This window comes from Tinamus guttatus, unplaced genomic scaffold (genome assembly GCF_059628265.1).
Source record: "Tinamus guttatus ecotype Peru unplaced genomic scaffold, ASM5962826v1 Tinamus_guttatus_pri_ptg000211l, whole genome shotgun sequence".
NCBI lineage: Eukaryota > Metazoa > Chordata > Aves > Tinamiformes > Tinamidae > Tinamus > Tinamus guttatus.
The window spans coordinates 3,044,103-3,071,736 of NW_028288745.1; the positions used below are offsets into that span (position 1 = coordinate 3,044,103).

At 38.2% G+C, this 27,634-nt stretch overlaps 1 protein-coding gene across 2 annotated transcripts; it reads left to right on the forward strand.

The window, feature by feature from the left end:
• ASPM (assembly factor for spindle microtubules) lies at positions 1–27,352 on the forward strand. 2 transcript variants are annotated; one of them, XM_088524374.1, is made up of 29 exons: positions 1–297; positions 1,726–1,869; positions 2,726–4,073; positions 5,384–5,485; positions 6,156–6,302; positions 6,972–7,217; positions 7,339–7,406; positions 7,964–8,105; positions 8,192–8,322; positions 8,963–9,138; positions 9,234–9,379; positions 9,458–9,543; positions 10,101–10,319; positions 10,969–11,182; positions 11,268–11,413; positions 11,495–11,623; positions 12,741–12,935; positions 13,370–17,992; positions 19,335–19,481; positions 19,786–19,935; positions 21,901–22,074; positions 22,453–22,662; positions 23,168–23,317; positions 24,197–24,388; positions 24,827–25,019; positions 25,533–25,687; positions 26,222–26,398; positions 26,986–27,158; positions 27,238–27,352. In XM_088524374.1, the coding sequence occupies exons 1-29, from the start codon at positions 1–3 to the stop codon at positions 27,341–27,343; spliced, it is 10,386 nt and encodes a 3,461-aa protein (XP_088380500.1). In that variant the 3' UTR covers positions 27,344–27,352. The 2 variants fall into 2 exon arrangements, with proteins under 2 accessions (XP_088380500.1, XP_088380501.1); XM_088524375.1 differs by lacking the exon at positions 22,453–22,662 and having other exon boundaries at positions 19,786–19,952; positions 21,915–22,074.
• Positions 27,353–27,634: the final 282 nt, after the last annotated feature.

Below are 27,634 nucleotides of genomic sequence, written 5' to 3' on the forward strand. Positions count from 1 at the left end.
ATGGCCGCTGCGCTGCTCCCCGGTGCCGCGTGGGCGCTGAGCCCCGCCGCGAGCGCCCGGCGGCGCTGGGCCACGCAGCAGCAGCAGGAGGATGAGGAGGAGGACGAGGCCGTGCTCGTGCTCAGCCACTTCTCCCGGCCGCCCTTTCTCAGCTTCGGCAGCCTGCGCCTCGGCGCCTCCCGCACGCGCCTGCTGCGCCTCGACAACCCCAACGCGGAGGACGTCGAGGTGGCCGTCGAGCGCTTCCCGGCCGCCGACAAGGGCTTCAGCCTCGAGCATCGCCGCTTCTTCGTGCAGGTACCGCGCCGGGCCGGGGGCTCCCGGGACAGCTCCCCTTCCCTCCTCTCCTGGGGGGAGGTGGGTTTTAAATGGCAGAGCTCGAGGTGATGGTGAGGAAGTGGGGACGCTCCGGTGCGGCCGGCGGACAGCCGCAGGCATTGCGCTTCGTTCAGCGCCCGGGCAGCGGCACCCGCGCAGGCTTGGGGCCGTCGCGGGCCACGAAGGGAGCAACGCCCCCGCAGAAGCGGTACCAGGGCGAGGGAGAGCGGGGGAGGCTCTCCTGGTCTCCCGAAGGTGCGGGAAACGACCGGTTCTCTGCCCAGTGCTGAAAAGGCAATGCGGGCTTTGCCTCGCTTCTGTTGAGGCATCAAAAGAAAACAAAGACAGGGTCAGGGTTCTGTTTGTTTGTTTTCGTTTTAATAACTTCTTAAGTAGTTATAGGATATCTGTTTAGGAAAAAAGACTGAGAGAGTTGTGAGCAGAATATTAATTCCTTTCTCTTCGTGTTGATGGTAAAGCAGACCTAATTTTCAAAATAATCTTAATTACAATCCCCAAGGGAATATAAACAGTAAATAGCTAGTTCAGTCAGCATCAGTTTTTTTATGAGGTGCTTAGTCAAACATGCACCTGTGGCTCTCTAGATTCCCTGGAGTCCTTCTGTAGGAGAGAAGAGAAAAAAACACCCTGGAGAGCTCTTGGGACAATGTGTGTAGAAGCAGCCTGGAAGCTCGCACTGTGTGCGAGTGCTTGAATGACATGTTCCTGTGCTTATAATAACTCCATATGTGTTTATTCAGCAAACCTGTCAAAAACAATCAGTATTTAACTAATCTACATGTTTTCATTAAATGTATCTGCCCAAAGAGGTGGAACTCTCTGAATGCCTTAAAGGTTGGTCTTTTTCATATTCTCTTTTTGAGCCCATTTGAGCAGTAAGCTGTTCAGTCTGTTAGTACTTGTATCAGCAGAACACTGAAGAGATCTGGTAGATCACTAGGTGTGAAAAATCTTAGCTCCTAGTTAGCTCCATGGCATTCTTGCTCATTTGCAGATTAGACACACAGTGTCTTCATTTTTATTCACTGAACTCGTATGACAAGTATCTTTGCAGAGTATTGATTTTTTTTAAGTCATTTAAAATATCTAAAAAGCTTTATTCTAGATTCAGTTAAAGTGTTGAAAATTAAGCTATAACTATCAGTCTAAATACTGTCCTCTGAAAATTGCTATAGAGGACTTTATTGGTTGTTAGTACAAAAACAATATAATTTCTTCTTGCCTTATTGATGTTGGTCTTAATGTTATGTTGCTGATTGAGGTTGCTTAATGTTAGAGAAGGGGAAAAAACGACATTTTATAATCATGTGTTCTGAATGTAAGAAATGATAAACGACATCAGTGTGCCTTAGTGCCATATACTAAACACTTCTTTCTTTCCCATAGTCGGGAGAAAGAATCTTTATTCCTATAACATGGACACCATTAGAAGAAGGAAGAGTTAGAGAACTGGTAACTTTTGTTATTAATGGCATTGTGAAACATCAAGCTGTGCTCCTGGGTGTTGTTGAGCAGACTGTGAAGAAAAAGGTAAGTGTGATTAATTTTGCTGTTTTTGCATAGTTGAAAGAGATATCATTTCTATTAGTGCAAAATCAAAAGATGGCAAAGTAATAGTTGATAAATGTGTGAGTGTTCATTGCCTTGTTTTGTTCCCTTGTTTTGGGAAATATTTACTTGTGTATTAGAGCTTGGAGAATAAAACCAGAATATAACTGGAAAACAAGTGTTTTCAAGCCTGGAAATAAGTTCTGGTGAATTTTGGACTAGGAACATTGGTTTTGGCTTTATTTTTATTGTAGTTCTGTTGATGTATTTTGATGGATGTACAGTTTATTGCAATCATAGAATCAGAGTAGTCTAGGTTGAAGCAATCTCTGGAGATTGTCATTTTCAGCCTAAAAACAAGGCCTTTGGCTAGGTTATCCAGGACCCCTTCATGATGAATTTTGAGTATTTCTGGTGAGGGAGACTCCACCGCTTCTCTGGGCATCTTATTCCTATGTTTAACTCTTCTAATGGTAAAGAGTTCATTTTTTTTCTTTGTATCCAGATGGAGTTTCCCCAGAAGTGGTCTGTGTCCATTGCCTTCTGACCTATCACCATGCATTCTTATGACTTCTGTAACTATTTTTTAGGTATTGGAAGATGGTGATTAGATTTCAACCCTTCCCGCCTCCTCCCAGTTGTGGGATGTTCATCTTTCTTCGCTAGATTGAACAAATCCATTTCCTTCAACCTGTCTTCATACTTGTATGCTACATGGCTAGGCAGTCTTTTGAAGTATTTTTAGACTTTGAATTCAAAAATATACGTTAATAATGTTAATTTTGTATATACAAGTTAAAACTTAGAATGCTCACTTGCATTTATTATTCCTTTTCAGAAGAGTCTTTGGGATAACATAAAAAAGAAAAACGCTTCTGAAACAGCTGTTTCAACAAGGGTGAAGAGGAGAAGTTCAAAAGTTAAAAATACTAATAAAACCTTTCAAGTTTCCCAAAGGTTGAATACACTTAGAAGCCCACTTCAGTCATGTGAAAATCAGAATACAAAGCAAAGCAGCATATCCTCAACAAATGACTCCTTTGCTGGCCTAGAAAATAAGCTGCCTATATCTCCTATTACACCTATGCTAGAGGAAGATCACAATGCTGCTGGTACACCAATTTCAATGAGAAGATCTACTACGTTTTCAGACATTGCTGTGGCTGTAAAGGAGGACTTATTACCTCAAATAGACAGAGGTAACATCAAGAAATATGTGGATCGTCATAATGAATTAAAATCCGAAATTTCATACAGTTCTTCCAATGGATTAGTACAACCGACAGTTTCAAGTAATGAAGTAATTCCTAATTGTACGCTTTCACCTGTTTGCACTCCTGAACATTCAGCGTCTGTGCCCATTTTGGGCATGAGGAGAATTTTGAGTCCAGATTCTTTTATAAAAGACGGTTACGAAGTTGATGAAGACATCTCGATGGAGAAGCCTGTTCCAATTCTGTCACCTGATCAATTTGTGAAAGATACCTTATCGGATCTGCAGTCAAAGACTCCCAAACTTGAGGCAGCTTCCGTATCTTCTGCTGCAGAGACTTATGCCATAAAGAAATGGGGAAAAAATAGACGTGTACAGTCAAAAGTGTGTGTTCGTACAGCACACAAGTTAAATGATCCCTCTAAGGCATGCACTGTAGAATCACAGGTAATTCATTATGACAAGCCCAAACAAAACCACCTCAGTTTTCCTTCTACAGAGGAACTTCAAACCCACAGTTATTCTCAGAGAGACCAACCAAAAAAACGTCCAATCCTTTCTGCTACTGTCATTAAAAATAAGCCTGATGTTGTTGAAAGAAAAAGGACAGAAAACATCCAGCCAAAATCTAGAAAATGCCTCAACAGTGCAGTAATGGAATGTGTTGATGTGCTTCCTGTACAGACGAAGGCAGAAACAGCTAGCCGCCTTCCAGTTATAGGTCCCATTTCAGTTGAGAACAAATGTCACGACAGCAAAGCAAATTCATGCACTGGATCAACTTCATTGAGTCGTAAGAGGAAGAGTGAAGTGCACCTAGAAAGCACTAGCGCTGCAGTTTTGGTGCATGTGGAAGAAGTTGAAACAAAAAGAACTCTGATGTCTAGCGCGGTTGATAAAGCACACACTGCTCTTAGACCGGGAGCAGTCAAACACATGGGCCAAGAGAAAGCAGCACAGAGAAAGAAAGCTGGTGAGAAGCATTTGCTTTATGTAGTATTGTGAAAATTGTATAGCAAACTGAGCCATCTAGCATATTTCTTATCCCTGTAATGTGAATATCTGTAATTTAATAGGTATTATCTGCATCTTACAAACTTGAGAACTAGGTCAAAATTGGAGTTATGTGGTTGGCTTCAAGTCTCATTCCTGTCATATATACACCATCTATTACAAATATTTGAATGGATTGCTCTAGACATCTGTTCAAAAATGTAGTTTCCAAGTTTGTGTTGCATGCTGCATCCTTTAACAGTGAATGTTTTATGGAAAAACTACTTCAGCTGAACAGAAGAGTGCATCCTCTCATTTATAGTCCTTTTTATCTGAATTGCTTTTGAAGTAACAGCTTCTCAGAGTGTCAGGCAACAAATACAGTCCATTTGTAACAGCATGCTTTTTAAATCCTTTATTCCCTGTCAGCATAAGAAAATTAATTGCACTGAAAAATGTATTTTTACACATTGAGAGTAGAATTCAGAAATCAGAGCCTTTTTTTTTTTTTTTTTTTCCTGTGTTGCATATAAGTGCTTCTACCACTAGGTGGTGGATGATAGCAGCTAACACCCGGTCACAATACAGAGCACTTTCTGAATATAGTATTTTAACGTCACACTGGTTAGCTCTTTGAGGTAGCTTAGATCCTGATGAAACTTCACAATGACTGCAGTATATCATGATGAAATGATATTACCACTTCATTACAATTTTGGGCTTTGGTAACACTGGAACTTTAGTCTGTAACTTTTCACAACCAGCATGCTGTTATTGCAAGTGGGGATTTGACGTTCAGTATGACTGGTCTCAGAGTTGTAAATGTGTGTAAAGCGGTGAATTGAGTCTGTGTGAGTACAAGTTTGCACTTTAATACTGTTTTTTATTTTCCTATCTAATGGTTCAGGAATTCCTGTCTCTCTGTCTACCACCTTCCCTGAGGTAGTAAGGAATCTATTCTCAGGTGAAGTTAGTGTAAATCTGTAAGGCTGAAAATCTGTTGGGGAAAAAATTGCTAATTTCCTTAGTGTAAGAAAGGACTGTGTGATACAATAGCTGTTTTTCATTCCTAGTTTTTTGTTTGTTTGTTTGTTTCTCCTCCTTTTGACTGATGTCAGGCTTTGTTGAGCTTTCTTTATCACTCACAAGAAATTACTGATGTCTTATATGGGTTCATAGGGAATTACTCCAGTTCCTCAGCAATGTTACAAACATTAATATTTTGCTGTTTGATGACATGTTGACTTTCACTGACAGTTGTTTTTTATATTTATATGTCAATGCTCGCAGGTTCTTCAATTCAGAAAGCATCTAAAACTGCGAAAAGAATTAGTAAACCTATTGCTGGATTGGCTCAGTCTCACCTGACATTTGTGAAACCGCTGAAAACAGGTAGGCAGAAATCTGGTATTTCACGGCAAAGCAATATTCACTGAACTGAATGCCCCAGTTGCTATTCTGGTATTGCTTGCTATTGGCAGGACCCATCTTGGGTAGAGCAGGGGGAATAGGATACAGCGCCTACATCAAAACAGTATCTAGTAGAAAAAAAGCTATCTACCTTTCAAGCTGTGTCATGATTACTCACAAGGAAAATTAGTTGTATTATGTGATCAGCTGAAAGTAGATATTGCTTCCCTCCACTGTAAATGGCTGTATCCTAGCTGACTGATGTGGTTAGTGAAATGCCTCTTCTACTCCAGAAGAGAGAACTTGCTGCCAGGAGGATAATGATTTCATGCAGCTTGTAATTCTAAACTTTTTCTGTCCAGAAAAATGAATCTATAAAATGGTTGTTCCTCAACTTTTAGTTGCTCTAAGGTGTCTTGCAAATGGCTTGCGTTCTAGAAATCTTTTCTTTATTCCAAGTGTTTTAATAATCTAAACTGTTATTTCTGGGAGGAATTCATTCAAATGTCTGATCTACAAGTCACTCAAGATTCTAACCCGCTATTTTTCTGTTATAGTGCTAAATGAAATGTCAAACATAATATTTCCACAGTGAAGTTCAAATCACTTACCAAACATTTGAAGAGCTCTTATTTTACACTTTTTTTAAAAGCTATTCCCAGACATCCAATGCCTTTTGCTGCCAAAAACATGTTTTATGATGAGCGCTGGAAGGAGAAGCAACAACGAGGTTTCACCTGGTGGTTAAATTTTATACTTACCCCTGATGACTTCACTGTAAAAGCAAACACCCCAGAAGGTAAAATGAGAATTTACCCTTTGTCCTTTAATTTTCTTACGTGTTGGATAATTTGCAATACAAATACTGATGAAAATAACTGGAAGAACTAGCTTAGTGTTAGTCTCTGTTGTACTGTAACACTCAACTCTTACATAAGAGTAGTTTTTTGTAGTATTTATTTATATATTGTGTGTTTCACTGTTTAAGAGTTAACTTTAGACAATTATAAATTGCAAATACTTGGTAATGTGTTTCAGTGATAGAAAACAGGAAATATGCTCAACCTTTTACTGAAGTGTTGTCCCTTCTAACAGAACTTTATAACCCTCTGACCCTTTCTGAGCCTTATTTTCCCCCTTGTGATACACCTCAATAAGAAGCATGCACTGAAACACGAAGTACTCACTGGAACATGCAGCTCCAGCAGCCCCCAGTGAGTGTGCAGGGGGAATCTGCACCTGCTAAAAATCCCTGTAGCTGCCACTGTAGTAAATTGATAGTACAGTTGTATTTTTTCCAAGTATTGTTGTATTAAATTCTTGAATAATTCACGGACTTAACGTATTTAATGAAACAGATCATAAGCTTTCTGGGAAATAAGGCTGTTATTCAAAAGCTTAAAAAAATCACCACCAACAAAAAGGTTTCGTTGAGATGTAAAGGCTTTCTGTGTGTGTGTTTAAACAGTGAATGCAGCAGCTCTTATCTTGGGAGTAGAGAACCACCATAAAACCAGTGTTCCTAAGGCACCAACAAAAGATGAAGTATCTCTCAAAGCTTATACTGCTCAGCGCAGGCTGAATAAGCTACGACGTGCAGCTTGCCGCTTGTTTACATCTGAGAAAATGGTCAAAGCTATTAAGAAGTTGGAATTTGAGGTTGAAAGTAGACGTTTGCTGGTCCGTAAAGATAGACATCTGTGGAAAGATGTAGGTAAGAATGCTAAAGGCTTGCATATTTTCTAGGAAGAAGAAGAAATTTTCATGTAGTAATCCTACTTAGTATAAATATGAAATGTTTGTTGGACGTAATCTTACAAGGCTTTATTTTGCAGGAGAAAGACAGAAAGTCCTTAACTGGCTTCTATCTTACAACCCTTTGTGGCTGCGTATAGGCCTAGAGGTAAGCACAGAATTAATGGTCCATGATCAAAACTTTGTAGCATTCTAGCAGTTGTTTTAGCTACAAGTGTTTAGTGCTTTTTGTTTCTTTTCTGTTTAAATAATCTAGGTCAGTTAATTTCAGTTATAGCATGTAGCTCTTACTAAAACAGACTTGCTTTGAAGCAAATTGGATGTTAATTCCCTGACCAATATTTCAAAATTTTAGTTTGCTTTATTGTTGGTTTCACTCTTTAGTAAACTGTAAAAAGCTGAAGCCCTCCTAGGGGAGTTCCTGGCTGACTCTGCAAATGGAGATAATCATGTATATCTTTAAATTAGATGAGATTTACTTTTGATTGAAACTTCTTTTGGCTTGATCCTGTAGTGACTGATTTGAAAATTTAATTGATTTTAGGGTATGTTGACCAATTATTTTAACATTTGTAGCTCTGCTGTTTACCACTATATAATTTCAGTAGCATAGGTTGTTCAGAAAACCCCTCCATAATTAAAAATATCTGTGATTCTGCTTTAAAACTTTTTTTCCCTTTCTTTTCCTCCCTCCCTTTCTATTAGACTGTTTATGGAGAGCTGATAAGTTTGGAGAGCAATAGTGATGTTATGGGGTTAGCAATATTTATTCTTAATCGCTTGCTTTGGAACCCTGACATTGCAGCAGAATACAGGCATCCCACTGTGCCTCACCTCTACCGAGAAGGTAACTGCTACTACTTCAAACAGCTTGTTTTTAGCACTTAGCTTTGGGTTTATAAAACTACCGTTTCATGGATTTTATCCTTTTAGGCCACGAAGAAGCTTTATCAAAATTCACACTGAAAAAAATGCTGCTGTTAATTTGCTTTCTGGATTGTGCCAAGAAGTCTAGAATCATTGACCATGACCCTTGCCTCTTCTGCAAAGATGCAGAATTTAAGGTAAGAGATCTGAGATTTGATGCCTTCTTCCAAAATTGTTTTATGACTGAATGGAGAATTTTTGTGTTTTATTTGAATAAATGCTGGTTTCTTACAAGTCTTGACTGTTCAGACTTACATGAACATTCTCAACAGATGATCTTGTAGTTATATAAAAAAAATTCCCAATAAAACTACAGTTGCTACTGTAGAAAGGACTTGGTTATCTTGCATTATTTAATTTTCCTATATAAAGCTGAGTGTCTGATGTATTTAAACACAAACCAAGCATACTAGAGCTGATTTTAAACTGCAAGTTTGTTTATGAGTGTTTTTTCTCTTAATAGTTTGTTGTCATAGGTTTGTGACATGTCACAAATTTTCTTGCTAAACAATTTGTGTGTGTGTGCATGTTTTGAAATAGTCTCCTTTCCTGGTGTTTGTACTCCTGAGACTGAGAATAATATTCATGGATTTGGTGCTTTTGGTGACTCATTGCTAGGTTGCGTGAAAATTAAAGGTGTATGAGCAGGTTGAAATTATGAAAGGTGTCTTTTATAAGTATAGGCAAGGAAATCTGGAGTGCAGCTTTATGGACAGGGATACACTTGATACTTAACAAGGGTTGCAGTGCTAACCTTGTTATCTTCTTTTTATTTAGAGTAGCAAAGATGTTCTGCTGGCATTTTCTCGAGATTTCCTGAGTGGCGAGGGAGATCTTTCCCGGCATCTGAGTTTCCTGGGACTACCTGTCAGTCATGTTCAGACTCCACTTGATGAATTTGATTTTGCTGTAACAAATCTGGCTGTGGACTTGCAATGTGGCATTCGTCTTGTGTGCGTTGATACAGATCATTTAATTTATTTTATATAATGTCCAATGTGAGTTTAGCTAGGCATTAAACTATAAAATTCCCATTTATTTTTTTTAGAAGAACAATGGAACTTCTCACAAAAAACTGGAATCTTTCAAAACAGCTGAGAGTTCCTGCAATAAGTCGTCTTCAGAAGATGCATAATGTTGATATTGTTCTTAATGTGTTAAAAGAGCGAGGAATTCAGTTGAAAGATGAAAGTGGTAAGGCCCAGATACTGGAGTTAGTCGAAGTGCATTGGAGTACTAGTCAGTATTATAATTCTTTGATTTACTTGATAGGTGCTTCAGTTGATTCCAGGGACATTGTGGATAGACACAGAGAACGAACGTTAGCACTCTTGTGGAAAATTGTCTTTGCTTTCCAGGTACCGTTCCAGTACATTATTATTATTATATATTTTAATACTAGTTACAATCAAGATGTGATGAAAATGCTGTTTTTTCAGTGGTTCCTTGTTGTCTGTGGAGCCTTCACTAATCAGGGTTTAGACTGGAGAGATTAGCTTTGTATGTTCAAAGTGCCATGCATGCGTTGCCTCCTAAGTGTTTCCTAACAATATACTTTAGATAACATTTTAACTATGCTTTCTCTTCTGGAATATTTTTGTACAACTCTTTGAGGAAAACTTAACTTCTGAGTTTATACTGTCTACTGTCAGAAGTGATAACTTGTTAAAATATTATTAAAAAAAAAAAAGTTAATCTCAAAATGCTACCAAGCTCTAGCTAAACTACTGAACTAGTAACCGGAAAGGACATGTGACAAATTTCTGCTTGCTAAATCAGAGCATTTTTTTCTTAAATTCTCTACCTTAAACCCTGGTATCCAGCAAGCTTGTCTAGTTGCTTACAATGTGTTGCATATCAGGCTGGCAGTGGTGTAATAAGATATTTATTCATTTTCTCTTCCTCTCTCCAATAGGTGGATGTTTGTCTTAATGCAGAACAGTTAAGAGAAGAAATTGAGTTTTTAAAGAATGCACACAAAGTAAAGAGAAAGTTGGATGGTCTCAAGCCTGTTTCAAATCATAGTAAAAAGCAAGATGATAACAATAGTAATGCCTCGTTTCACAGTTATAGTGGAAATGTGGAGCTGCTGATGGCTTGGGTCAATGCTGTTTGTGGATTTTATAATATCAAGGTAAATATGACAGCAAAACGTACCTTTGCAGATACCTACACAGAAATAAGAATGCTTATTCTTTTTAGAGAAGGATTCTTAAAAAGTTACCATTAGTATGTAGTATGTATCTGGTAACTTTAAGTTTTGCTCTGGACTTAATTTGCTCTAATTTGGAGTAATAGGCTTTCTATGAGTTTGTCTGGATATTTCACTTTAATTTGAGTCAAAGGGTATTTTCCTTCAGAGGAAGGACTGAGACACAAAAATACCCTTCAGAACAACTAGTTCCAAACTTCTCTCTCTTCTGCTCTGAATAATAAGAGTTTTTGCAAAGCTATTTGTAGGAGTTACTTGGGGTCCTCTCTGTAGAAATAATGCCATTTGGTTTCTTTATCATTTCCCATGGAGATTTACTGTTTTTTTGTTTGTTTTTTACTGTGTTTACTTTCACATCTTTTTCATTTCTTACAACTGTAGGTCACTGTGTAATGCATGTCCGAGGAAAACACTAGTCCCTTAATATTCCTTCATGTTTGAAATAAATTTGTGCAAGCCATGCTTGATCACCCTCCACACTACAAGATGACAAATTCCATATGCTGTTTGCACCAATTACCTGGGATGAGAAATTCAATAACCTCGTATCTTACCGTATTTTGTTAAACAGGTGGAAAACTTCACAGTATGTTTCTCAGATGGTAGAGTGTTGTGTCATTTGATTCATTACTACCATCCCTGTTATGTGCCTTTGGAATCCGTGTGCCAGCGTACAACTCAAACAGTGGAATGCTCAAGAACTCATGTGGTGGGACTGAACTCTTCCTCCTCCTCTTCAGAGTCTGATACTTCTCTAAACGTTATGGAAGGAATGTTTGACCAAAGTGAGTTATTTGATGTGCACAGATTCATAATAATGAAATTTCTTTTTCAACTTAATTTGACAAATATTTTCATTTCTTTGCAAAGCTGTAACTACATCAGTCCTATACAAGGAACTGTTGGAAAATGAAAAGAAGAACTTCCAGCTGATCAATGCTGCAGTTTCTGACCTAGGTGGAATACCTGCAATGATTCATCACTCAGATATGTCAAATACAATTCCTGATGAGAAGGTAAGATGCCTCTAGAGTTAATGTAAATGTATCCTGTTCTCCTAGGTATTTCCTAACTTTCCGTGTTCTGTGTTTGTTTAGGTTGTTATTACCTACCTGTCATTTCTGTGTTCGCGGCTTCTAGATCTTCGTGAAGAAACTCGAGCTGCTCGACTAATTCAGTCTGCTTGGAGGAAGTACAGGCTGAAAAAGGAACTGAAACTCTCTCGGGTATCTCTTGCTTGTACAATATTGGTAGCTCCCGTTTTGAGGAATACTAAATGGAATAATACAGTGCTAGTGTTTGAAGGGTACAGATTTATCAGAATAATATGACATTCCAATTAATAGTAGCACTTTTTTGTTTTCAAAACGTATTTCCTTTTTACTAGTAAAAATGTTTTAATTAATGACTACTCTGGAGTAATTACATTTGTTTAAGACTACTGTTCTCCATGGTTTCTTTTTTTTATGCTCTAATTAGAGTGCATCCTTCCTTTTCTCCAAATCAAATACTCTTAAAACAAAATCAGAGATGTTTGTTTTGAGTTACTATCAATTACTCTTTCTATCTTAAAAACACTAAACCAGGTGGGTTTAACGTTTTTGCTCGGGAGCACAACTTCACCAAAGCATTTTGAGTTACATTGCATTATTTTGAGTAGTTTGCTTCTTGCTTTTCAGATTGTTCTGCCAGATCTTGTGATGGCTTTAAAACTATGACACTGCTAAAAATGATCATTTCACCACTAACTGAGACACAATATTATTAGATACTGAAAGAGTCTTCAAGTGAAATATTTTTGTCATCTGCTAGGCAGGAGGGGGATGTTGAAGCTTGTGTTTGAGTAGTTACCCTGATGTATGTGACTGTGTGATTACAGCCTGTTGGCTGCTGTAAAAGCACTGGTGGTATATGCAAACAGAACTGTGGGCTAGATGTAGATGGTCTTGCTGGTTTCTTCTGGTATGATGGTCTCTATGATTGTGTATTCTTCTATTAATTAAAAGCTAAATGTAGCTGAACAGCTTTCTGGAGTGTTCCATTAGCATAGATTAAATTAGTGTAAATAAAATAGAGGCTTAAAAATTAATTCCTTAGGAGTGCTGAAGGAATTTAGTAGCAAAGGAAAAGAACAATCAAGCAGATTTGTAACTAATACTGTCTGTTTGCAGAGACCATAGAGTTGAAATAATATTCTGTATCACAAAAGCTCTTTTAATGGGGTGAAGAAAAACTGATATTAGCAAGCATAACTTTTGTGGGAGATGGCTTCAGATGGTTATTTTAATACACCAAAAACTTTTTTGGAAACTCTCATGCTAACTGAAAATTGACTCTTTGTAGGAAAGAGACAAAGCTGCTCGGATACTTCAAAAATATGCAATCAAGTTCTTGTCTTATCGACGCATCCTTAGAAAGGGGAATGCAGCAGTAATCATCCAGAAGTACTGGAGAAGATACTTAGCCAGGATGAAATTTTTAAATCTAAAAAAGGCAAGGCTGGAGGAAGCCAGAAGCAAATCTGCCATAGTTATTCAGGTAATATGATATAAAGTGAGGTTACACGATACCATTTGAAACCTTTGAAGTTAAAGTGCTGTTCAGGATCACTTGCCCTGCTTACAGCAATTGAGACTGTCTTAAAAACCTGATGTATTATTTAATTTCTTTTTTTTCAGTTTCTTGTGATACCTTTCCAGCTTTTACCAAGAACTAAGCACTATATTTTTAAGACTTCTCTTTGGAGTGGAGATTAAAGAATGGCTCAGTCAGATAGTTTAAGAGCACTTCTTTGTTGTCTGAATGAGTTTTGCCATGTGCCAGCATATAAATTTGGTTTTGCATAGAGATCTACACTTATATTCCTACAGGGCAAGTAGGAGTAAAGAAATCTAATTCCTAGGCTACTAGTTCTCAGACTTAACTTCTAGATAGCATGGAAAAAATCCTAAACTTGCTGTCTTTTCTTGCAGGCTTATTGGAGGAGGTACTCTGCTAGGAAGAGATATTTACAGCTCAGATACTATACTGTTCTTGTACAAGCAAGGATAAGGATGATTATGTCTGTTACTTCATATAAACGAATTGTTTGGGCTGCTGTTACAATTCAACACCATCTGCGTGCCACTAAGTTGATGAAAGAAGATCGTGGAAGATATGAAATCTTAAAGTCTTCAGCACTTACTATTCAGTCTGCATTCAGAAGATGGAGAACGCGCAAAATGAAACAGAAAATTGCAGCTACGTTAGTACTGCAGGCTTATTTCCGAAAGTGGCAGGCCTCAAAGCTGGCTAAAAGAAGGAGAGCTGCTCTTGTCATTCAGTCTTGGTATAGGATGCACAAAGACTTGAAGCAGTATTTATGCATTAAGCAAAGTGTTACCAAGATTCAGGCCTGGTACAGGTGTCAGCTAGCAAGACGTACTTACCTGGAACACAGGGCACGAATAGTGACAATTCAGCAGTATTACAGAGCCTACAGGTCAGGAAGAAATGAAAGGGAAAACTATTTGCAAAAACGTAAAGCAATAATAGTTCTCCAAGCTGCTTTTAGAGGCATGAAAGCTCGTATGCTATACAGGCAAGCAAGGGCAGCTTGTGTTGTTCAGTCACTGTGGAGAATGAGACAAGAGAGACTAAGATTTCTACGCATAAAACAATCTATTCTTACCCTGCAGTCGCATGTGAGAAAATACCAACAAGTAAAGAGATATAAAGCGACTAAAAATGCTGCTTCTGTAATTCAAGCTCGTTATAGGGCACATTTCGCTACTAGAAAAGCAGCTTCCTCCTTCCAGAAGATGCGTCTTGCTGTCCTTGTCCTGCAGTCTGCCTACAGAGGAATGCAAGCAAGAAAAGAGGCTCGCATATTAAGATCTGTGGTAAAAATTCAGTCAAGTTACCGTGCTTATATTGTCCGAAAGAAATTTAAAAGCTTAAAAGATGCAACAGTAAAGATTCAAGCTTTTGTAAGGATGAGACAAGCACACAAGCGTTATTGTACGTTAAGGAAGGCAGCACTTTATGTCCAACAAAGATATCGGTCTCGTAGATATGTTCTTCAGCTTAAAGAAGATTATACGAAATTAAAGGGTGCTTGCATAAGAATCCAAGCTGCAGTTCGAGGCTGTCTTGTCAGGAAGCAAATACAAAGGTGGAAGAAGGCTGCGATATTTCTCCAGGCATGCTACAGAATGAGAAGAGACAGGCAACGTTACCTAAGCATCTACAGCGCTGCTGTCGTCGTTCAAAGGCGCTTCCGCGCCTCCCGAGAGCAGCGCCGCTGCAGGCAGGACTTCCTGCGAGTCAAAAGCGCAGCCGTGTGCTTGCAAGCAGCCTACAGGGGCTATAAAGTGCGCAAAGCTTGTAAACTTGAATACTCAGCTGCTGTTAAAATTCAGACTGCTTTTAGGACTCATGCTGCGAGAATGAAATTTTGGGCAATGATTCAAGCCTGCATTGTGATTCAGAGATGGTACAGAAACTGTAAGGCTGGTAACAGGCAAAGATTGAGCTTCTTGACCACTAGGGCAGCTGTGCTTTCTTTACAGGCAGCTTTTCGTGGTTGGAAAGTACAAAAACAGATTCAAAGAAAACATGTTGCTGCAACTACATTACAGTCTGCCTTCAGAAAATTTCTGGCCCAGAAAAGGTTCAGACTTACCTACCGCGCTGTGTTAACTCTCCAGCAGCATTACAGAGCCCGAGTGACCGGACAGAAACAGCGGCAGGAATACGTTGAGCTGCGTAACTGTGTAATACGCATCCAGGCAATATGGAGAGGGAAAACTGAGAGAAGGCAAATCCAAAAGCTGCATACTTTTGCAACAATTATTCAGTCATATTATAAAATGCATAGAAATCAACAAAAATACCAAAAACTAAGGCAAGCAACTTTAGTGATTCAGAGATACTTCAGATCTTATTGCAGGAAAAAAACCCAGCGTACGCTTTATCTAAAGACAAAGGCTGCTGTGCTGGTTTTGCAGTCTGCTTACCGTGGAATGACCGTGAGGAAGCAGTTAAGCAAACTGAGCAAAGCTGCTACAGTTATACAAGCAGCCTTCAGATCTTACCTGGTAAAAAAGGAGTATGTAGCACTCAGATCTGCAGCTGTTGTGATTCAAAGGCGCTATCGTGCAGTTATGTGTGCTAAATGTCTAAAGCAAAAGTACTTGTCTTTAAGGAAAGCCACAGTCAGGATGCAAGCTATTTACAGAGGTGTAAGGGTTAGACGACAAATTCATCGGATGCATCAAGCAGCTGTTGCTATTCAGGCCATGTTTAAGATGCATCGTATAAACATCAGATACCGGGCAATGAGAATGGCAGCAGCTGTAATTCAAAGGCGATATAGAGCATTTTGTTTAGGCAGAGTACAACGCAACAAGTACTTGAAACTAAAGAATTCTACTATTATCCTTCAGGCTGCCTGTAGAGGCCTGAGGGTTCGACGAGGCTTAAAAGCTATGCATCGTTCAGCAGCGATAATACAGTCTTATTATCGAATGTACAGGCAACGCAGAGACTTCAGAAAATTGTTACTGGCAGCCAGACAGATTCAGCAGTGGTTCCGTGCCTGTAGGGAGCGAAACGCACAGGTTCACAACTATATGATTGTGAAAAAGGCTGTGCTTTGTATCCAGGCTGCTTTCCGTGGTATGAAAACCAGAAGACTTATAAGAACTATGAATGCATCTGCTGAGCTTATTCAAAGAAGATTTAGAACTTTTATGAAAAGAAAATACTTTATTTCCCTGAAGGCAGCTGCTATTGCAATTCAGAGAAAATACCGAGCAACAAAACTAGCAAAAACTCAACGTCAAAAATACCTCTCTCTCGTTAATGCTACTGTTATCATACAGTCTGCCTATAGAGGCTTTGTGGTAAGGAAAAAAATACAGCAGATGCATCGAGCTGCTACAGTTATCCAAGCAACGTTAAGAATGTATAAAACTTACATTTCCTATCAAGCTGTCAGGCTGGCTTCAGTAATCATACAGCAGCATTATCGTGCTTACAGGGCAGGGAAGCGTGCGAGAGAAACATACTTAAAATTGCACAATTCTGTTTTAGTTATTCAGGCTGCCTTTAGAGGAATGAAAACAAGGTCCTTGATGAAGAAAAGACGTGAGGCAGCACTTACAATACAGAAGAACTATCGAATGTACAAGCAGTACCACCATTACAGAAGGGTGCAGTGGGCAACCCAGCTAATACAGAAGAGGTACAGGGCCAATAAGCTGAAAAAGATTGCAGTACAATATTTTACTTCATTGAAGAAAGCAGCAATTTGCATTCAGAAGGCATTTCGAGAGAGGAGAGCGAAAAAACATAGAGAAATGCATTATGCTGCTGTCATTCTTCAGAAGAATTTTAAAGCCTTTAGAGAACGTCAAAGATACCTTTCTCTTAAAGCAGCTACTATTGTCCTTCAGAGAAGATACAGAGCTTTGATTTTGTCAAGATATCATACTCGGGAGTATCTTTCTCTTTGCCGAGCAACTATTCGCATACAAGCAGCGTACAGAGGTATTAGAGCACGGGAGAATTTTAAGTGTATGTGTTCAGCTGCCAGGAAAATCCAGGCAGCCTACAGAATGCACCAGAGTAGGAGGTCCTATCAAAACATGAGAATTGCAGCTATCGTTATACAGAATTACTATCGTTCCTACATTAAAGGAAAAAATGAACGAAAGAAGTATCTGACAATTAAGAGGGCTGCTCTTGTTATTCAGGCCTCATACAGAGGCATGAAGGAACGACAGAAACTGAAAATAATGCATGTCTCTGCAACCGTAATCCAGTCCAGCTATCGCATGTACATTCAATATCAATACTATAAACGGTTGCAGTGGGCTGTCAGAGTTGCACAGCGAAGGTTCAGGGCCAAAATGGCTAAAGAAGCTGAGGTCAAACAATATGCAAAAAACCAAAAGGCTTTCCTTCACATTCAGTTGGCTTCTCATGCTAAAAACGCTTGGCAGTTAGATAAAAACACTGAGGCTGCACAGTGTGCTCGAGCATTTTCACAAATGAGTGTGCAAAGGAAGGATTTTCTCGCAATGAAAGCGGCAGCTGTCATCATCCAGTCGATGTTCCGGGGCCGAAGGGCAAGGACTCGCTATGAACTGATTCGGAGTTCGGCAGTCACTATTCAGAGGTGGTACAGAGCGTGTTGCACGGCTCGTTTACAGCAAGCAGAATATTCTCTTCAGAGACAAGCAATAATAAGTATTCAGTCAGCCTATCGTGGAATGAAAGCAAGAAAAATGGCAAGAGAAATACGAGCTGCGAGAAAGATTCAGGCTTTTCTTAAAATGGTTGTGCATCGTAGAAGATTTATTCAACTTAAAAGAACAGCTACTACATTACAAGCCTATTATTTAATGCATAAAACTAAATCAGAGTATTTAAGATATAAAAAAGCGGCAGTTGTTCTACAGCGATGCTACCGATCTTATTTGACTGCAAAACAGCAAAGAAAAACTTACTTACAAATCCAGAAGAATATTATCATAGTGCAGGCTAGAGTTAGAGGATTCATTGAAAAGAAGAGATTTCAAAGAGTTAAAGAAAGTGCGATAAAAATTCAGGTACTCGTATTTAATAGATTATTTTTCACTATTCTTACAAATAGTGCTTTAAAGCCAAATGTTAGAGTTGGGTCCTAAAGTCTAGTCAATGGCAGGAGCATAAACAAATCTGTCTTATTTCCTTTTTACTGCTATGTTTTCTACCGAAGAGGTTGTTTCTTCAAACTGGAATCTTGATATTGGTGTGTGTGTGTTAATGTCCTTTTAATATTTTTGTCTTTTCTATAATTAATAGTAGCTTAACGAACACTTGCTTTGATTTGAATGAGAAGGAAAACTGTCATATTGCAATAAGTGCAACCCACTAAGGGCTATAGCATGAGGTAAATGGTGAAAAGTGGCGATGTCTGCCTGCCTTTTAAGACTCAGGTTTAGGATGACTTGAGTAAGTTGATAGTGTCAGTCATGCTGGATTTAATAAAAGGCCTGACTTTAGTTTCTAGCAATGTAGACAGAGAAATCTTGTTATTTCTGTATGGCATAATTTGTCTTTCGAAAGGACAAGTGTGGAAAGTGTAGTCTTCTGATTTCTTGGATGTTAGAAGAGGTCCTCTGAGGAAGAGAAGATATCTTTTTTTTTTTTTTTTTTTTTTTTAAGCCCTCTGTCATTGATGAAATAAAATACTAGTACATTTGACCACAAGTAAGGAGAATATCTTGTCTTAAGGAAAAGAGAGAACATGTCTGTCTCACGGAGAATATGTCTGTCACTATATAGCAATCTTAAATGCCTGCCCAGGGGGAGTTCGAGGAAGCTTAGAAGACTAGTTCTGTGTGTGTGTGTATGCGTGTGTATATAAGTATATATAACTTTCCTTTGTGGATGAAGGGAGCTATTTCTCCCTACTGTTTATATTGTATGTAGTGGGAGTCTGTGCTTTTGAGTCTGCCTCTGGGAAAAGTTCTAACTGACTTCCTGAGATCTCCTTAATTATCCCAGGGAAAAGCAAAGGGTTTTCTCCTCAGGGTACTTTTCTAAAAGCAGGTGCATTTTTCCCCCAGATCATCAAGGAAAGGAAAAAAGATATTATGATATAATAATCTTCTGGATTGCACTTGCTATCCTATTGTTTATGTGTTACCAATGGTAGATGAGAGGGATATGTATTCCTCACTTCATTTTTTTTCCTAGGAAGTGGGTCATTTTCTGGATGTATAGCTATATATATATCCTGAACTATTGGAGTAGTGTGTGATAATTTTGGTTAAAAGGAAGAAAAAATAATTAATTGGATTCTATAGCAATTTAAGTTACTAAGTTGATCCATACTTAAAATTATGTAAATATCTTTCATGTACCATGCAAGTGAAATATTCCAAGGTTATGCCTTTTTCTTCCAAGGCATTTTTCCGTGGGTCTATTCAGAGGCGGCAATTCCTTCGGTGCAAGTCTTCTGTCATACTGATTCAGCAGCACTTCAGAGCCTATCAGATGCAAAAAGTTGAACAAAGATTCCTTCAAATGACAATGGCTGCCATTGGCAATCAGGTAATTCTTTTTTTTTTTTTTTTTTTTTTTTTGTAATTATTATTTTTCTTTATTTCTTTGTGATGTAACTAGTTTATTTAACTAGTGTTAGTGTGGCATGTGTGGTCTGTCTGCACTTAATTTGCTGTATAAAATACCTTCTAGATATGGGGAGTCTATTCAGTTAATCATATCTGCAGTATTAAATCTAAAAACCTTTCCTCCAAAGTGATATTTTGCTTTGTAAGTTTTTGTACCGTTAAGCAAAAATATAGAGCCTTGATTTTTATTTATTTCCCCTTTTTTCTTTTTGAATATTAAATAGGCATCATATAGAAGTTCTGAAGCCAAGAAGTTCGCTGACAAAATTAGAGCAGCACAAGTAATTCAAGCTGAGTTTCTAGGTTGCAAAGCACAAAAAGAATATGCATCTCTGGTGAAAGCTTGTGTTACTCAGAGTCACTTCAGCAGTGTCGTGCAGCAGAGGATCTGGTAATACAAAATTCTTCTCTATTTTTAAGAGCAGTTATTGTATAGCTTATTGTATTGGACTCTGGTAGATACCTATAGATTCTGAAGTTCTGACCCTCAAGCATGTGTAACTATGCGTGAATATAACCATGCTGATGTAGCTGAGATTGTTTTGTGCAAAACTATTCTTATGCTTAAATATTTTCTGGACTGGAATATACCTCAGAATATTTGAAGTTTTGCTTACTAGGGATTTTGAAAGAGAAGGCTGTGATCAATTTTCCTTCAGTTTTCAGGAAGGATATTCTTGATACAGTTAAGATCCCAACTGAAACTGATGAAAAACTATTCCCTTGGAACATATAGTGGAATAATAAATTGCTTTGCGCTTATTTGTTGAAGCGGTTATATAGTAAATGCCATACCAAATGCTGTTTAGGGAGAGTACATGAATATAACTACTACTTTAAGGTGTTTTCTTGTGCTCCTCAGCACACCTCAGTGTGGTTTGAATTAAGAATGTTAGAAATTATACTCTTGCCTGTGCCTTTTATAGACCTGCTGTCAGGTGTGAGGGTTATTTATGTATTTATTTATTACCTTTTAACATCTACCTGCCTCCAAAAACTTCCTGTGGCAGGTGTGAAATAACCACAGGAGGGGAAAAAGTGGTGTGTGTGGTCTGTGTGTGTGTTGTTGTCTTAAAAAAAAAAAAAAAAAAAAAAAAAAAAAAAATCATCTCCTTGCACATCAGATCTTCCTGTACACTAGATCCTCCTGCTAGCACACTAGATATCTTGATAGATTAAACAAGCATTTGGTTAATAATCATAGAATCATAGAATGCTTAAGGTTGGAAGGGACCTCTAGAGATCATCTAGTCCAACCCCCCTGCACACGCAGGGTCACCTAGAGCACGTGGCACAGGACTGCGTCCAAGCGGGTTTGGAAGATCTGCAGAGAAGGAGACTCCACAACCTCTCTGGGCAGCCTGTTCCAGTGCTCTGGCACCCTCACCATTAAGAAATTTTTCCTTAAGTTCATGTGGAACTTCTGGTGCTTCAGTTTGTGGCTGTTTTCTCTAGTTCTGTCGGTGGCCGCCACTGAAAAGAGCCCAGCACCATCCTCCTCACTCCCTCCCTTGAGGTACTTCTAGACACTGCTCAGGTCCCCTCTCAGCCTTCTCTTCTCTAGCTGAACAGGCCCAGCTCCCTCAGCCTCTCCTCATAGGGCAGATGTTCCAGGCCCCTGATCATCCCTGTAGCCCTGCGCTGGACTCTCTCCAGCAGCTCCACATCCCTCTTGTACTGTGGAGCCCAGAACTGGACACAATACTCCAGATGTGGCCTCACCAGGGCTGAGTAGAGGGGCAGGATCACCTCCCTTGACCTGCTGGAGATGCTCTTCTCAGCATATCTTTGTGATTTTTGTAAACATGCATTGTTCTTTTCTCCCTTTCCACCACTTCTTTTCCAGTCTGAAGAATCCAGGCTTTTCAGTCTTTCCATCTAAGTCCTAAGTTCCATCTCCTGCCATTTTGGTCATTTTTCTGGCTTTACAACATCCTCTTTGAGGTTAAAAGACCTGAACTGCATGCAGTCCTCAAGGTATACCTACGCCAGATTTTATATAGCACCTTTTATATGTATTGTCCTCTTTCTTATTTTGGGGATCTTTCCTGATGGTGCCCTGAGAGGATTTTGGCTGCTGCTGTTACATTGAACAGATAAGGGACCAGAAAACTTTTTTCTTAGTTTAATATCTTTATGAGTTTTGTTTGTTTGTTTTGTTGACTGCTTTGATATATTTTTATGTCTGAGTTACTGAGGTTGAACTAGTGAATTTTTCTTTTGTTTTTAATTGAAATTATGTATAAATATTCTGTGGATGTAATAAGTTATCTTGCTTCAATTCCAGCCTCTGGAAGTTGAATGGTCCAATTAAAAATTCTTATTTCAAAACTAAAAAGCATTTTCATGTTAGGTTCCTGAAAATGAAGGTGTGCACAATTGCAATCCAAAGAAGATGGAGAGCAACCCTGACTGCAAGGGAAGTTCGCCATCAGTTTCTGGCATCTAAAAAGGCTGCAGTTAAGATCCAGCTGGCATATAGGCAATACAGGGCTAGAAGACTAATAAAAAAGGTATGTTTTCACTTTAAATCCTGCTCTGCCATGGTGGTTGTTTGTTATTAAAGGCTTTCAGGGCATTTGACCTATTTTTTTTAATCAATGTTCTAATGTACAGAAAAGAAGATGGGGTCAGAACAAAGATTGTTCAAATCAAAACTGTTATATTTCAAGCCATTCAGTTTGTTTGCTTTGAGCAACTAAGTTTATTGTTCTCAAACTGTTCCAATTCTTTCATTGCCCTTCTGTATACTGGTAGCAAGATGAAATGTAAAACTGACCTGCTAGCTTAATGGCTTACAACAGATTAAGATCTAAATTCCAAGTGTGTATTGATTGACAGGAGTACTTTTAACTTTAAGTAATCAATGTACCCTTTAAAATCCATTTTAGAAATTCAAAGCTGCATGTTTAATTCAAGCAACATATAGAGGCTTTAAGGAGAGAAGGAAGTTTATTCAACAAAAAGCTGCTGCTTTGGTCATCCAGAAGCATCTGAGATGTTGGCAGGAAAGCAGGCTTCAGTTCGTAAAATACAACAAAACTAGAAGAGCTATCATTCGACTACAAGCCTTTATTCGAGGCTATTTAGTCAGAAAAAAGGTTGGTATTATGCACATTAAAAGCTTACTCTTGATGTAAAATATTTTCAGAGCCGTATTGGCATTAATTGTGGCTGTCAAGAAAGTAAGCAACTGGTTTGCTGTGGAACCTTATTTCTTGGTGACTGTTTTGAGAATCGAGTGGGTCAGTATAGATCAGAATACAAAATATGTTTTAGTACTTCCTTTTTTTCTTAAACTTCTGATATCTCTGTGTGTAATCTTTCTCTCAACTGATACTTTTGTACCTACACTCTTACAGTGCTCCTGTTCTGCTGTTTTGTGCTTTCTGTTAATGTTGTGGCTTATAGTCATTTCTCTGTTATACTTTATGCTTCAGGCCCAGGTTTGAGACTTACCTAGTTCTGAGCTAACAATTTCAGAAAAGATTGCTTAGCCTTTAGTTAGTTGATCAGTGTACCTTTTTTTTTTTTTTTTTCCTAGAAGATAACTACCCTCTGAATATGAAAGGTAATGATGTTCTTCGGTCTCTTTTTCTTTTACAGATTTCAGAACAGAAACACAAGAAGAGGCTACTTTATTTTACAGCAGCTGCATATCATCACATCTCTGCAATTAAAATTCAAAGGGCATATAGAATTCACCTTGTGTTAAAACATGCACAGAACAAGATCTCTTCTGTTCTAGTAATACAGGTTAGTGTATTAAGGATGATTGGTTGTGCAAAATAGTTTAGTTAATTTTCTGCTTGCTGAACTATATTTTCACACTGTTCGTGTGTGAAAATGTGCAATATGGAGACCATTAAGGCTGCTTATTCCCAGCTAGGCCAGTAGATCTAGACAGGATTGTAGCAGCAAGTTTAAGCATTTTAGAGCTGAGGCTGAATGTGAAGGTTTAATGCTCCCTTTAGACACGTAGGTTTGCTGAAGGAATACAAGTGTTCTCTCAGCCAATCTCTTTATATCCTAACAGAAGTAGCAAAGATTGGACATGACACTTTTCAAGATGTCCAAGACAAGCAGTGAAGAACATCTGCTTACCTAAGCCAGCTCTTGGGATGCAGGGAGGTATTTGGATGGTTTCTAAACTGTCAGTGGTCCTGGAATCTACTTAAGCTGACATGTTAAATATAAACATGTTATATTTAATCTAGGAAGTACCACATGTTGAACTTTGCCCTCCTCCTTCAAAATAAATTTCAGTTACCTGTCCCTGTTAGTTGTATCTTTGCCTTAAAGCAGCAGAGTATGGGTGGAAGGAGGACTTTGCCTGGCTTTGTCAGGCTGTACCCTGTTTTTCTTTCTGTATAGAGGGGAAGAGAGGGAGCAGGAAATGAGAGAAGTGGGGAGGTGGCCAAATATTTCCCCAACCCATGTCATAGTCTTGTCTTTCAGCTACCCAGGTCAGAGCTGAATCATGGTGGTGTTTCAGAACTGGTGACATTGACCAACTTATCTGTCAAAATTAATGTTGAAATTTGTTTTCAGCTTTTATCATTGCTTGTTTAGGATGGGAAATGAGAAATAATGAAAAGGCTTAAGTAAATATCTTACTCCATTAATTTTAAACAGAGATGGTTCCGAGCAAAAGCACAACAAAAAAGATTTCACAGAGACTATCAGAGAATCATTCGGTTACAACGAATGGTTCGAGTCTGGCTACGTCGCCGAAGCGACGCGGCGACAGTAATTCAGCGGAACGTGCGAAGGTTCCTCGCCTACAGGCGTAGCAGAAAACTGGCAGCTGGGATAGCCAAGGTGCAGGTAAATACTCTTGTAAGAAAATATATGCAGTTTTCTTCATTTTCTTGTGGGTTTTGGGGAAGAGGAAAAACATTTATTTTTGTCTGTGAATGTATCAGTTGTGTTGCAAACTGTCAGGCTTATTTTTAGACATCAAAGCTAAGTGCCAACAGACCATGAAGTAATAGTAAGAACATACTGTTTGAGGGCATATGGGGTCACATATATATATATGTGTGTGTGTGTATATATGTATATATACACACACACGCACTCTGGTGTACTTGTTTTCTTATTTTCCGCTGAAAATTCGCTATTTGGAAGGTAAGGTGCTAAAATTGATTATCGACTAGTTAAAAACTAATTGAAATTATGTAAAAACAATTGCTAACTCTGGAAATTCTACTATATTGTCACTTACGTTCATTTTTTTCCTTCTTTGAAATTCCTTCTCTGTAGGCATTGTGGAGAGGATATTCTTGGAGAAAGAGCAATGACACAGCAAAAACTAAAGCCTTAAGACTAAGTTTAGTAAAGGCTAATGAAAAGAGCAGAGAAGAAAACAAATTATGCAACAGGACTGCAATTGCCATTGAGTACCTTCTAAAATACAAACATCTTTCTTATATTCTTGCAGCATTAAAGCACCTAGGTCAGTATTTCATTTTATTGTAACTAATAGATGGATAGGATGACAGAGGTTGGCACTTCTCAGCGGGAAAGGATTTGTAATGCCCTTCTCTCACACTGTGAAACGTGAATGGGCTGGAGAGTATAAAATACGTATGACTTTTTTTCCAGACTAAAACCAGATTATTGATTAAAACGATTATTGATTATTTTTAAGACAACTTTTAAAGAGTTATGCAGAGCAAGATAGTCCTGTATGATCCCTGGCTTGCCTAGTTCTAGATAACAATTTTTACATAAGACGATATGAACAGACCAAGAATTTCTTAAATTTCGGGCAGTGTTAGTGGTCTGTGGATTGTCTTGTCTGGTTTAATTTTAATCTGCGATATTGAAGTGATCAGTTTAGAAATACTTGAAGGATATGAATCAGTAATTACTGGTATTTACTTTACCAGGTCTATTTAAAAAATGAGAGAAAGCTCTATTTAGAAAACAAAATGCTTAGGCTTCACAATTTTCTTTATTATTATAGAAGTGGTTACCAGGCTGTCCCCAGTCTGCTGTGAAAATATGGCCCAGAGCAGAGCCATCTTCACTATTTTTGTTCTCATACGAAGTTGCAACCGGAGTGTTCCATGTATGGATGTGATCAAATATTCAATTCAAGTTCTACTTAATGTTTCAAAGGTAAGTTCAAAAAAAAAAAAACTCAAGAAAAAAAAGTATAAATCTGTAGATGCAAACTATTGAAGTTCTTATTTATCCACAGAATGATTTTTGAACATTAAATCTAGTGTTTTATTCTATATCAATCCTATGGATGTTTATACTTGAGGCCTTTTATTTTTATTTCACGGGGCGGAAAAAAGCTGGAACATTCTGACTATGCTAAAGAATGACTGTTGTTTTAAATGTAAAATCATATTCTGTGGAGTTTTAAAAAGGACAGAAAAGCCCAAAGGGTAGCTTTTTGTTTCTGAAAGCCTTCATGAATGAAGTGGTAGCCTAATCTGATACGTCCATCTACTAACAGTTTCATGGTACTGCTCTTAAATTTACTGTCGAGTAACTTGCGCCACAGTATAATGTACCAAGTATTTTAATCACTTTAGAGATCAAATTATAAAAATACTCAAAGGATGATTTTTTTTTTCTTCTTCTCTAATTCAAAATAAAACTTTTAAGGTCTGTTGATATAACCTTTTTTGTGTCTCATGACAGTATGAAAAAACAACTCAAGCAGTTTATGAAGTTGAAAATTCTGTAGATACCTTACTGGACCTACTACAAATGTACAGAGGGAAAGCTGGGGACAAAATTTCAGAGAAAGGAGGAAGTATTTTCACAAAGACCTGTTGTTTGTTGGCCATTCTTTCAAAGGATTCAAAGAGAGCTTTGGTGAGATTTAAATGTTTTTAGTAGTTTGTTTCAACCATATTTTGGGTTTTGTCTTTTTTTCTTCTTCTTCTCTCTCCCTCCTCTACTATCTGTTACAGCTGTGAACTTGATTGTGACTAAACTCTGTTGATGCTAAATGCATTTCCAAGATGGGGATACACTTGTATGCCTCGCCAATGCCTTCAGTGGTTAATTTGTTAATTTAGTGTTAATTTAACCTTCAGTGGTTAAACTGTTAATTTGTGCCTGTTCATTGGAGATGTATACTTGATTACATAACATACTCAAATTGGTCTTAATGAGAAATTTATAAAGTCTGACTTTCCAGAGCTTCTTGAGTTTTCGGACATCCCAAATAGCATAGCAGTTGCTAAGCATTTTGATGGCATTGGGCTGTTGATAGATAGTAGGTGTGTTTGGCTTTAGAATAGTTTTGCTGTATTTGTGAGTAGAAGCTCAACTTGAATTAGGAACATTCAGTTTTCCTTAACTAAAGGTTTCGTTTCTTGTTTAGTTAAGTTACTTCTAAATTAGCAGTATTGACAATTTTTCACCTTCATTAATTGACATTTTTCCCCTTCTCGCAGGAAATTCGAAGCATGCCAAGGGCAGTTGCTTGCATTCAAAGCCTCTATAAACTTACAGCTCGTAAGCACAGAATGGATGCTGAAAGAACACTTGTGAAACAAAAAACAAGCACTTGCATTACTGGAACACCCTTTGTTCCGGTAACTCCTGTTAGAACGAAAACAGTTTCAAGGTAAGAGCTTGAAAATTAGCCCGCTGTTTTTGCTATGGCAATGTACTGTTGTAATGACAAGCCATTAATATTTTCACAGAATCAAACCAGCTTGGGTTTTGAGGAAGGATAATATGCAAGAAATTGTGGATCCTCTGCAAGCAATTCTGATGGTGATGGATACACTTGGCATCGCGTGCTACTGAAATGTAAATTATGTACATGGAAATGCATTTGTATAGTACATATAGCAGACAGTTAAGAGACTTGGTGATAAATGCCAAAAGCTATCCTGGATTTTTTTTATTTTTTGAGTCTCAATATTTTTTAACTTTCTAATATTGTACAGCTTTTGAAATCTTATTTTGTACTACTGTTATAATCAATTGTACAATAAAAGCATAAAGCCTTGGATGTCTCATTACTGCATTAATACTGTTATTACACAATCATACCGATGGTATGGTATTCCCCACTGATTAAATATTGCTGAGTTC

What these genes read in the sequence shown, in the direction of transcription:
- ASPM (XM_088524374.1), top strand. Translation starts at nt 1, where the DNA reads ATGGCCGCTGCGCTGCTCCCCGGTGCCGCGTGGGCGCTGAGCCCCGCC. An exon ending in AGCAGACTGTGAAGAAAAAG is followed by an intron (nt 1,870 to 2,725) that starts GTAAGTGTGATT and finishes ATTCCTTTTCAG; the next exon opens with AAGAGTCTTTGGGATAACAT. An exon ending in GGAAGGAATGTTTGACCAAA is followed by an intron (nt 11,183 to 11,267) that starts GTGAGTTATTTG and finishes TTCTTTGCAAAG; the next exon opens with CTGTAACTACATCAGTCCTA.